The sequence below is a fragment of the Crinia signifera genome, chromosome 2 (genome assembly GCF_055691185.1).
Source record: "Crinia signifera chromosome 2, ASM5569118v1, whole genome shotgun sequence".
In the NCBI taxonomy this organism is placed as follows: Eukaryota; Metazoa; Chordata; class Amphibia; order Anura; family Myobatrachidae; genus Crinia; species Crinia signifera.
Genome location: NC_139218.1, coordinates 312579021 through 312591546, shown reverse-complemented (window position 1 = coordinate 312591546; position 12526 = coordinate 312579021). Strand labels below are relative to the sequence as shown.

General features: G+C 42.7%; 1 protein-coding gene across 1 annotated transcript in view; it reads right to left on the bottom strand.

Annotated features, from left to right (window-relative positions):
- Positions 1–4091: 4091 nt before the first annotated feature.
- GPALPP1 (GPALPP motifs containing 1) overlaps positions 4092–12526 on the bottom strand; it is a 31439-nt gene continuing 23004 nt past the window's right edge. Inside the window, exons 5-8 of the mRNA XM_083168958.1 lie at positions 10004–10147; positions 9022–9186; positions 5761–5859; positions 4092–4515 (exon numbers count right to left, since the gene is read on the bottom strand). Coding sequence (XP_083025084.1) covers positions 4297–4515; positions 5761–5859; positions 9022–9186; positions 10004–10147 — 627 coding nt within the window. The 3' untranslated portion in view covers positions 4092–4296. The remainder of the gene's footprint in view (positions 4516–5760; positions 5860–9021; positions 9187–10003; positions 10148–12526) is intronic.

The following is a 12526-nucleotide window of genomic DNA, read 5'->3' as shown; positions in this document are numbered from 1 at the left end:
TAAATACTTGACGACACCTTCCTTGCTTGCAGGAGGATGTTGATTACTGCCGATGACAAATTCTTGTTCTTCAGAATCTGCCTCTCAATTTCCAAGCCATTAAATGTAATTCCTCCGGTTCTTGATAATACACTGGTCCCTGCTTCAGGAGGTTGGGTATCAGGGGTAAAACAAATGGGGATGTCACCGACATGCTCTCCACTACTGGAAACCAAGCCCGTCTCGGCCAGTACGGAAGGACAATAATGACTTCTGCTTGTTCTTCCCTGACTTTCTTTAATATTCTATGGATTAATGCAAACGGGGGGGGGGGGGGGGGGGGACGACACATAACCCAGACTGCACTGCCAACTCTGTGACAGGGCATCCACTCCTGATGAGCCCCATGCCGGGTATCTTGAAAAGAATTTGGGAAGTTTCTTGTTCATGGAAGTTGCCATTAGATCTATTTCGGGTTGTCCGAATTGATCCACTATGGTCTGAAAAACTACATCGTCCAATTCCCATTCTCCTGGAATGATGCAGTTTCGACTTAGGAAGTCCGCTACCTGATTCTTCTTCCCTGAGACATGAAGAGCTGATCGAGAGTAAGTTGTCCTCGGCCCAATCCATGATGTTCTTTACTTCTAACATTAGTGATGCACTCTTCGTACCCCCTTGATGGTTGATGCACGTTACCATGGTAACATTGTCTGAGAAGATACGAAGATGTGCCCCACTGATTTCTTTCTGAAAACTTTCGATCGCACGGGATACTGCCCTTAATTCTCTTAGATTGGACGAACATTCTGCTTCTTGTGGGGACCACAATCCTTGGCAGTTTTTGTTCAAGAAATGCGCTCCCCATCCTCTTGCGCTCGCATCCGTTGTGATGACTTTGAACTGCGGACTTAATAGCGAAGAAGTTCTTTGACGCAGGCGATCGCTTTCCCACCATAGAAGTGATTCTTTTACTGAACAAGGAATTTCTATTATTTTGTCCATGGCGCATTGACCTCTTGAATACTTTAGAAGAGCCCACTGGTACGGTCTCATTTTCCACCTTGCCCAAGGTACGATGTCGATGGCTGAAACCATCATTCCTAACAGGCTTAGTGCCACTCCTAATGGGACGTATCTTCTTGAATGGACCACTTAAAGCAATTCCTGCATTCTCTCACACCTTCTTTCGGATAACGATATTTCGACTTTTATTGTGTCTATTTTTATCTCCCAGAAACTGTATACTTTGTGACGGTGTTAAATGACTTTTGTCCCAATTTATGAGCCAACCGTGATCTTGCAGAAATTGTATCACTTGTTCTGATGCTTTTACTGCTTCTTCTTTTGATCGACCTGCTATTAGCAAGTCGTCCAGATAGGTCCAAATCATGATGCCTTTCCTTCTGAGACATGCTATTAAGGTTACCAGAACTTTCGTGAACACTCTTGGTGACGACGTTAGGCCGAACGGCAAACATGTGAATTGGAAGTGCTCTTCTTTGATACAAAATCTCAGATATCTTCGGTCTGCTTCTCGAATGGGAACATGGAAATAGGCATCCCTTAGATCTATGGATACTAGATAGTCTTTTTGCCTTAGACACATAAGGATTGTTTTTGACGTTTCCATATGGAATTTTTTCTTCCACATGTTTGTTGAGTTTTCTCAAATCTAGAATGGTTCGGAATCCTCCGGACAACTTCTTTATTACGAATAACCGGGAATAGAACCCTGAACCTTCTTCTGACAGAGGGACTTTTTCTACTGCTATTAATCCCTTTAAAGCTTATTTCTCCTCTCTGGATACTGGAAGTCTTGAAACCAAAAATTGACTAATTCTTGGCCTTGTAAGGAATTCTAAACTATATCCGTCTTTTATTATGTTTATAACCCATTTGTCTTGAACCGACTGGGTTCACATTTTTACAAATCCTTGTAATCTCCCCGCTACTGGCACAGATTCCATGGGGGCTGGACAGTCATTGCCTCTGAAAACCTCTCCTAGCTGACTGACGAAAAAATGCTCTGGAGGTTGCTGGAGCATATCTGAATACACATGTATTCGACCGCTATTTGTATGTGCGTTAACTTTTTACGGATTTGATCCCTAGGAGTTTTCTCCTGAAGATCATCCTGTAACGCTCCACACCACAACCTAAGAGCTCTGGATATAGATGCAACCGCAACTCCAGACTTCATGGATATGGAGCTTGCTATATGCAACCTTTTGAATGCATTCTCCATTCTTTTATCCATAGGGTCTTTCAGCGATGCTCCGTCTACTAATGGAATAGTTGTTCGATTAGACAGCTCAGCTACTGCTGCGTCTACCTTTGGGATGGCACACCATTTCAGAAATTCCTCATCTTGTACCAGATACATACGATCTTACCTTTTAAACGTACCCACTCTTTTATCCGTATTGAGCCATTCTTTCATTATAATGTCTTTAACAACCTTGTGCACTGGAAAACACCTTTTCTTCTTTCCTCTATCTTCAAACAACGCTTCACTCTGATTTGCTAGGTTCTTTATAATTTAATGCTTTATATAAGTTCTTCAGAACTAATTCTACCACTTCTAAATCAAAATGACGGTCCTCCTCGACCAATTCTCCAGATTCCACACTTGAAACACATGATCCATGATCATCAGAAAAATTCTGTGCTATAGCTTCATCATAGCTAAGGCTAGTCTGGGATCTAGACCTCTTGCTATTAAACTCATCTTTAGACACAAAATTCTTTTTCATCCAATCCATCATGTCATTTAACTGATCTGAAACTGATGGTTCTGCATCTCCCTGCTTTGAACACTCCACACATAATGCTTCTTCTGTATCTCCAGATAACGCCTTATCACATGCTATACACGATTTATTCACATTCCTCTTCTTGCACAGCTTCTTCCTAGGTGCAGGAGGCACACTATAATAAAAGACAAATAGAAAACCCTTACTAACTACCATAGAAAAAAACTCTTGCTATAACCAGTTCTCTGTGAGGACCTACCTGGGCAGCAATGTAGATAATTTCTGAGAGGCTTCCTCCATAATGTCCAGCGCAGCGATTACTCCAGACCACACTCCTGTGAGAACCGCCATGCTGGTTTGAACACAGCGATTTTTATAGCCGCTGCTAGCCCCAGCGTGCGCTATACTTCCAGCTTCCATACAGCCCTGCCGGAAGTGGTCATAGGACACTGACTGCGGTGGAACGCATCGCCCATCCGACGTGCGCGTCATAGCGCTGCTGCTGGAACGCATCGTGACCTCACTATCTGGCGCCGCATGAGCCCGGCCGAACGCCACGTCTCCGTGCTGACCTGCGGGATGCCACCACACTCCCAGCCAGCAAACAGTAACCAGTAGTGCTTATATGAGGCTCTATCACTCTTTCCTTCGGTATCGCCGCCGGCCCATACCAGATGAAGGGAATACAAGGCTCCGCCATTCCCCATGCTGCCCAGGACGACTGCAAACTAGCCAGCAGTAAGTACAAAAAATAACAAACCTATGCTACACTATCTGCCTAGACAGAGGAGACAGGAAAAAGACTAAGGGAGGAGAGGGAGGAGCTGGCTTATGTAGGAAGGAGGAAGAGGAGGAGGATCCTAGTAAAAATCTACCTGTCTATACTTAAGGAAGAAGGGGTTAAACCCATTGTAAAAGGCTGCCATTAAGTAGGAAGAAGAAATAAAAAGTGAAAAAGCCCATGCTGACCTAAAGCATGTGTCGACCTAATGACCCAGTCGCCCTTCATGCAAGTCGACTAATGCTTGTAGACCTAGGGACCTTATCACCTTTCAAAACCTAGAGCAGCCTTTATTAAAACGGTAGGTGCATCCGGCACTCTCCAAAAGAGTGCTAATGCTCTTGTGCCCGCAGTGGGAAAAACAGCGGCACTCTGAGTCTTAAGCCCTATGTCTGTGACCACCATTTGAACACATCTATACAAATAGATAGATATTAAAGAAAGAGAGATTATAAATAGGTCTTTCTGATAATGTTTTAGATTTGTGAAGACCGATGACCATATCCAATAAGTGCAACGGAATATGCTACCCTATATAAGAAACTGTAAATAAATATACATATAATCACAGCAGGTTACAGGGGTTTAAAAGGTTACAATTTATTGCAGCAAATGAGAACAAAGGACATAAGACACTGGATAAAAGTCCATATTCAATTCCTATTTTAAAAAGCCACTGCAGTATTGTACAATTTACAGCATAAATAAAAAGGCTCTGCAGCCCGATAATGACCCCACACCAAACAGAGCGCACCAGTGAACATTTATCCCTGCGGTTTCCTACAGAAACATACTGCTATTGCCGTGTGAGAATTTGGTGTTCAGCTCTTTAGATTTCCGGAGCAAAGCTTTTTTCTGTGCATCGTCAAAGCGATTAACTTGTAAGTCTTGTTCTCTGTCGAATGCTCTTCTTTCCTTAGGTTTGTTTTTATCTTCGTCTGCTTTCCTCTTTAGCTTCTTACGATGCAGATCTATGAGAGATTCTGATCTTTTGGAATCCTGCAGACAAAAGAAGCTATTTATATGCACTGCAGAAGCAATTTCATTATTTTATTTCAAATACAATGGGCACCCTTATGAAATACATCACCAACAGGGACCAATCGGTCATGCGTGTCGCCATTGCCCGCAGTGAAAGCCAGTGCTTCCTGCTAGATTGTGGGGCTTTGCCTTTAAACAATAGGAAAAGCCCCACTCAGCACACATCGCAGGTGTACCGCAATGTTAGCTGAGAGTCGGGTCGCCCTGTGTGTACGGGGCTTTACTCAGAAGGTTGACGTTCAACCATTGTGCATCCTCCTACACCAGCCCTCCAGATGTTGATGAACTACACATCCCAGCATGCCTTGCATCAGTTTCAGCATGGCCACATAGCAAAACTAATGCAAAGCATCCTGGGATTTGTAGTTCATTAACATCTGAAGGGCCGGTGTTGCCCAGCCCTGCCCTACACAAACAGTGGCTCGGAGGTGCCACAGAGTGGGAGTGTCAGCACAATTCTGGTGACTGTGATGCTTACATATATCTGCACAACTGCTGAGCACGGGATCACAGCTACGATTTCATTTGACGTGGTCAGTGAATCAGGCTCTATTTGTGGTGGTTCTTTACTTGCACAATTTGCTCCTTAGTGCATGTAGTTCTAAAACTACTTTACAGTTTTGAAAAATCTATTGCTGTACCCAGACATAATAAAGACGCTGACAGCAACAACTATGGAGAAGGTGTTGAATGGTTTAACAAAAAAGAAAATACATGTATTCAAAAATGTTGTTAAAATATTATATGTTGGGTATTACCTAATTACAGATACTATGGGGGATATTCAATTAGTTTCATTTTTTTTCGTTTAGGAATTTTTTTTTTTTTAACTTATGACAGCTTTCACCGCTATTGAAGGCATTTTTCACCTTTTTTTTTTTAGCAAAATAGTGGTGAAAACGTATGGAACGGCGGTTAATTCGCTGGCCGAGGTGTTTCACCACTTACGAATCGGCACTGCAATTGAGTAGGGAGAATCCCATTTAGACCCAAAAAAAAAAAGATTAAAAAAATATAAGATTTTTCACCTAGGCAAAAAAAAAAAAAAAAATGGCACGAACAGAATATCCCTGTATGTTTTGAGATTATGAATTCTCTTATTTAGAATGAAAATGAAGTTAAGATTTCCAATGAAGACAATATTAGTTGAATAACGTTAACACACTTCCTATACATGCATCATATTTTTCCACAATTACTTACGTTATAGGTGGACACTTGGTCTGTCAATCGTTTATCTCTTTCCGATACGTGTACTTTTTCTTCAGCTTTACTGCTCGAAACTTTGGCTTCTTGTTTTTCCTTAAAGAAATTAGCAGTAGTATATTAGAACTAGAACCATTTAAATATTCTGTTTTAAGATATAATCTTGGATTTTATGGTAAAAGACAGACACTATGTCAGTGTTTTTCAACCTTTCAACTTGCGACACACCAATCAAGATTTAAAATTGCCAAGGCACACGAACAGACCACCACACGGAAAACACACTGGTTCCCACAGGAAAAAAAAATACAATACAATACAATACAATGGCCCTCACATGAAAAAAAAAACAAAAAAACATTCAATCACATTGTGTTTTTCCTTTTTGTGTTCTATGAGGACATGACCCCCAGATGAACACAGTACAGTCTGTTACAGGCTCAGCTTATTGCGGAACACAGGAGACTCCTTATGCCAATTGTTGTAAGTGCCCTCATATGAATACCATACAAGTCACTGCCTAGCTGCCATTATGTTCTCCTAGGGAGCTTGCGGGGACAGTATAACAAAACACCTGAGCAGCTCCTCACCTTAGCCCAGTCACTCGTCTTCTCTAAATTCGATTCATGTCCCATGCAGTTTCCGGCCAGCTTCTCAAGCAATGTGTTTTTAAACAAGGACATACTAACACCATTGCTATGTGAGAGGGAGCAACAACAGCCGCTGCCAACCAATAAGGATTAGCAGACAAAAGGAGTAAGGGCCAGCAGACAGATTTGTGCCTACTGAATTGGGTTGTCCCATATGCCCAGGATACAGGGACAGGACTGGAGCAGGAAGGGAGCAGTGAATAACAGTTGAACTGGTGTGGATATCTCTAAATCTGGAGGAACACTTGAGAAAAGATCAAAGCAAACTAGTGGGCCACAGCAGAGTGGCTGAAAAACGCTGCTCTAGATCACCAATTCCTATTGGGGGACTAGTATGGTTCTGTAAGCATGCTCTTTTGTGCTCCCATTCTTTTATTTGGAGTGTTCCCTAATATATGGTATACAAAACTATGGAGGACCCTTTGTTCAACGAATTGTTAGTCACAGTTCGTTTATCTGCAGAGAAGAGGTCAAGGAAATATAGTTTATCATATATTGAAAATAGTCACACAATTACATAAAAGCAGTGTTTTTAATTACAATTTTCATAAATAAAAACTGTACAGAGGTGTCCTCATAACCAAGCCTCAATACCACACACGACGCCCAGAGATACGGAGTCTACCCGAACAGTATAACGTGCTGAATTTGAATCTTATTCACACTGGACTAACTCAGAGATACACCACCCAATCTGTACCACAGACAATTGGGCTCTGACTTTAACTGCAAAGGAATTAGTTTTAAATATGTACAAATTCAGAGTGGAACTTGGGGTGAAAAAGAGCAGTCACTGCTGCACTGTCAAGATTCAAACTCATTTGCCAAAAATTCACACATCGGATTGGTGAGTGCAGTCTAGCCAAGTAGTTGTCTCATATCAGTTATTTTTTAAGGCGAGTCAGATGTACAAATTAAGGCCCATACAGACTGGGCGACTGAGCTGAAAGTCGCTCAAAAACAGCAGGTTTGAGCGGCTTTCAGCTCAAAGCCGCCCAATGTGTATGGCCCGGCGATGAGCGCTCCCGCAACATCGATGGGAAAGCCTTTCATCTGCTGGTTATACCAGCAGATGAGTGGCTTTCAGGACAGTTTTGCATAGCGCTCCGCTAGGCAACGCCGTCCTCCCTCAGTCGGCGCCGGGCAGGGGGAAAGTCGCTCAGTGTGTATGCATTGAGCGGCTTTCCCTGCAGCGATGAATGCCATCATCGCTGTTCATACACACTGGGAATAGTCGCCCAGTGTGTATGGACCTTAAAACTTTTGGGTCCTGGCACGACGAGAGAGGCTGCTTGGCATGATTGCAGCCACAGAGTATGATGACACACCTGTACCTGTATGTTACGAAGCGTTGTTCTTAAAAAGGATTTTTAAGAGCTCTGTACCTCCATAAAGTTTTATTTGGATACAGACTTCAATTACTTTGTTCCCTACATTAAATTAGATATACATTAAAAGCCTTACAGTCACATTCATCTTTTTAGACCTTGGAATGATGAAAAGAGGACCAGCGTATTGATTTAATTTTAGATCTATTGCTTACAAAAAAAAAAAAAAAAAAAAATTTGTCTCCAATTTGGGATTATGCTCATCTTGAATATTGCCCCTATTCAGTGCAGAGCAGATGGTTGTGTATAAAAGTTAGAGCACACAAGAAAAACAGAGGATGCAGGAGTATTAACAAGGTCTGTCCAGTACAGTTGCATACTTTGGTTCTTCTTCAGGCTTATATACCCGGAGAAACAATAACTAGAGCAGTTATAGCAAGCCCTGACAAAGCCACACGCGGACTACGTCCGATGCTTCAGACTAGCTGGGAAAGTGGACACAATGACAAAAGCATTTGTTCTATGTACTGAGGAGTAGCCTGTAACATAATGGGCAGTATTCAATGAAAATATTCATGGCGTGCAGCGAATCCTGTTTAGGATTCGCTGCACAGTCGCCGTGTTCCGGAGCCTTGCTGTCCCCCTATTCAACGTCGCAGGGGCTCGCTGCCCCAGACAGCGAGTGTGAACCGGAGCCTGAGGACGGTGGCAGGCAGGGAGATGGAAGTCTCCCTGCCTGCCCCAGAATGTATGTGGGGGGGGGGGGGGGGGGGGGGAGGTGGGCACAAGCTGCCCACCGGGATAGCCAGCAGGGGACCAGGTATTCACTGCACCCGATCGTACATATGTAATGATCGGGAGCAGTGAATATATGAATATCTAATGAGCGGCTCTCGGCCCCCTGTTGGCTGCTATGTGTAAAAAAAAAAATTTTTTAAATATGTATTCATGTGCTATAAAAATAGCATGCCCCTTCTCAGAATAAAATTCCTGATTTTTTTACACCAAATGTAAAACAACAACTTTATTTTCAAAGTTCACTTTCCACTTCACCATGAAAAGATGGCGATTTGCTACACGGCGAAAATCACTTAGAAAGACGGCGAGTAGTGCACGTTGAATAGGGTGATTCGCTTTCTGACCCCCCAAAAAATCACCTTCCAACGCGAAAATAGCACAAATTTGCCGTGAAACAGGGCGAATTATCCTCATTGAATACTGCCCTATGACATAACATACAGTATATCGTATAGTAGCATAGTGAATAATTAGCTACTCACTCTTGTTTTGCGCTCTCTGTCAGCAGGGGTGTCTGTCCAATCAGATCGGTCACCAGACTTGTCATTAGCCTTCCTCTTGAATGTTCTTGGCCCCAGGCCAATTTTTGTCATTTCTGGGGGAAGCTCAGTCATCCATGACTCTCTTGCAACATTCTTGGGCCCATCCTTTGAAACAAAGTAAATACCATTTATATACATTTTACAGGAAGCTAAATCAATGGCTTCCTATTCGGAATAGAAAACAAGTTTTAGTAAGATTTAAACAGTGATAGAGATATATGGGCCAAATGTGGCCCGTCACCTGCTAAAGTACACCCCCCCCCCCCCCCCATTCTTCTGGACAGATGTGTCAGGAATTGAGATATGGATTTTACTTGATACATAACTGCAGAGTCACATGATGAGCAAGTAATGAAATCACAGGAGCAGCACTGCATGGACAGACCACAGACATTTGGCAGAAGGCTTATTTTTAAATACACAAAAGGAGTCCTGTGCATGCATACATACATACATACATACATACAAGGGGTGCTCTGCTAAAATATAAATATATCAAATGGAAAAATAACCCTTATTTACTTCCTGAAAGGCAAACTGTGGCCACCCATTTAAAATAATTTTGTTAATCTGGCACACAAAACAAAAGTTTGGACACCCCTTATGTCATACTAGTGGCGGTTGCCATATTATTCCATGGAACCGAGGACTATTCACTGAGAACATAAGCAGAACTGTTCTCAATGTCTTGCTTTGAATAGTTTGAAGCAATGCGTAAATCAATGTTAGAACTACTGATTAAATGACACAGAAAAGGAACAGATCCTTTAGCAGATTCACCTTACGTAGGACTTATCTAGGAGTCAATTAAAGCAAGCAGTCCTATCGGCCCAAAACCGTAAACGGAATGGCATAGCAGGTAAACAAATAAAAATGTCATGACTGCGGAAGGAATATTGTAGCATAATATAGTAAAACTTACATCTTTTGCAGTAAGTTTTTGTTTCATTTTCAAGGCGCGACGCTCAAAGTCGTCTGCAACGCTGGATTGCACAGGACCTTTTGCAGGAACTGGGCCAATAATGTGGTCTTCCTCCTCATCATCATCATCATCCAGATCGGATAGCTGGGGAGAAAAAATTATATGAGAACAAATATCTTATTCGTACAATTAACGAGAAATGCAAATACATATTAGAATAATTTCCCAAGCCAAAAAAACAGCCACAGGCAGCAGTAACTATTGTTTTTTTCCCTACATTTAACATGAACTGTAATAATTAATGGGTACTTGTGGACAATCACGGCTCCCACGATGTGCATCGCATAGCAAAAAATCGCATCGCATGCGATTTGATCGCATGCGTTTTTTAACAGAAAAGCATCCAAATGCATTGAAATTAGTATCAAACATGTTCAATGGCCCCCAAATGTCATTTTTGAGGCTGTACCACCCCCACTATCAACGCAAACCCGAAGCGTGGCGAGCGCAGCGAGCCCACGAGGGGCGGCGGTACGCGTCCTACGACCTTTTTCATACCCCCACTATCCACGTCGGCGTGGAGTCGAGAACAGAAAGTGTGGCGAGCGCAGCGAGCCCCACGAGGGGACACGGATACCATCACAGGTATACACAACCCCTCGCGGGCTTCACAGGTGTCCGCGTGCGCGGGCCACGCTTCGGGCTCGGTGGCTCGCCTCACTTTCTATTCTCAACTCCACGCCGACGTGGATAGTGGGGGTAATCAAATCGCATGAAATGCGTTTTTGTAAAAAAAATGGTTAAAAACTGCAAAAATCGCATGCCACTATATGGCATGCGATGGCAGCCGTGATAATCCACAAGTACCAATTAATGTTCTTGCTATTCGCTCCTCAACCACACTCACCCAAATGAAGGAATATAAACTTACTGACAATAGCAGGGCATGGCAGATTTTCTACCTCCTGATTGGCTTGATGCCATCCAAGTGTATTTTATGCCACAGACTCGTGTCAATTTTAGTGTGATGTGGCTTAAACACAATCCATGAATACAAAATCATGGAATAAAAGATTCAATTTTTATATTAATAAAAGATGCATAACTAGCAGTGTGTTATGCGTTGATCCCTGGGGTGTCAAGCATACTGAACGTGGAAAACAACAGAATAGGGGAAAAAAAAAAAAAAAGGGTGGGTCCACAGGACATCCCCCAGTCAAATCAGGAGGACAGTATTTTTTTGCTCTCCCCTCTCTTCCAGTACACACACTGGTCACACAGAGAAAGTGGGAGGAGAGTGAGGGCCTCTTTCCTCTCTGCTCCACTGGACACCGTGCAGCCTGGTACAAACCATGTCCAATACAAACTACTGAATTCTACAAATGGTACTAATTATTATTTAAAATTTATGAAAATTTATGAAATTCATATATTACAATACATTTTGTAGATGGGTATGGGTCAGAAAGTCGACCACAGGAAGGTCAACGTGCATTGGGTCGACATAGGCCTAGGTCGACACCTGAGGAGGTTGACATAGGTTTAGGTCAACACAAACATTAGGTCGACAGTCAAAAGGTCGAGATTTGACTTTGTCCCGAATGTTAACATGGACACCATATCGGTGCGCCGCGTCCCCTTGCATAACTCGCTGCACTCATCATGCTTCGGGCACGGGGCCTAGCTATGCTTAGTACACTATTCTATTCTCCCTCCACATCCTAGTGGATGGTAGGGCATGAAATACCGCCTGTCGCTACATGTCGGTTAAAAAAATAAAAAACACTTTGAAAATCCCAATGTCGACCTTTTGACGGTCGACCTTCCCCATGTCGACCTAATGCTTGTGTCGACCGTTTCAGCCTAGGCCCATGTCGACATTCAATGGTTGACCTAATGCATGTTGGCCCAACGACCGTATACCCTGTAGATTTTTCTTTATAAGCAGCATCTGCTAACTTACAATACAGCAGGGGATGCGGCCAGTAGGTGTGTAGGTCGACACAAGAAAATGGTCAACATTGTTAAAAGGTCGACATGAATCCCCCCCCCCCCCCTCCTTAATTACAGCATGTGGTGTAATACGCAAAAGGCATTACAAGGTGTGGCATAATGTGTAATGGGCATTATGGCATGTGGTATATGTGCAAATTATTGATGCGCGCCTTTGGCACTCATGGTCGCTAATTTTTAGTTTTTCTGGTACCTACAATTTCATCCTGGCTCCTAGAAAGTAGTCGAGCCCTGACAAGCATTAATGTGGACTATTTGTTCACAATACAAATAAGTAAAACTCTAATCTTTATACAAATTTGATGAATGGCGCATTTTTTTGCACGTAACTGACATTTTTATTATTATTTCGTCTCAGCCATTAGTAAGCAATAACTTTAAAGTAGAGGCAATGTTAGGTGTAGACCAGCAGGGCAAAGAGTCTGTTCCGGAGGTAAACTGGCTCCTAATACAAATCACATGGTACAAAACGAAAAACTTGGGGAGACAAATTCTTCAGCAAATGTATCA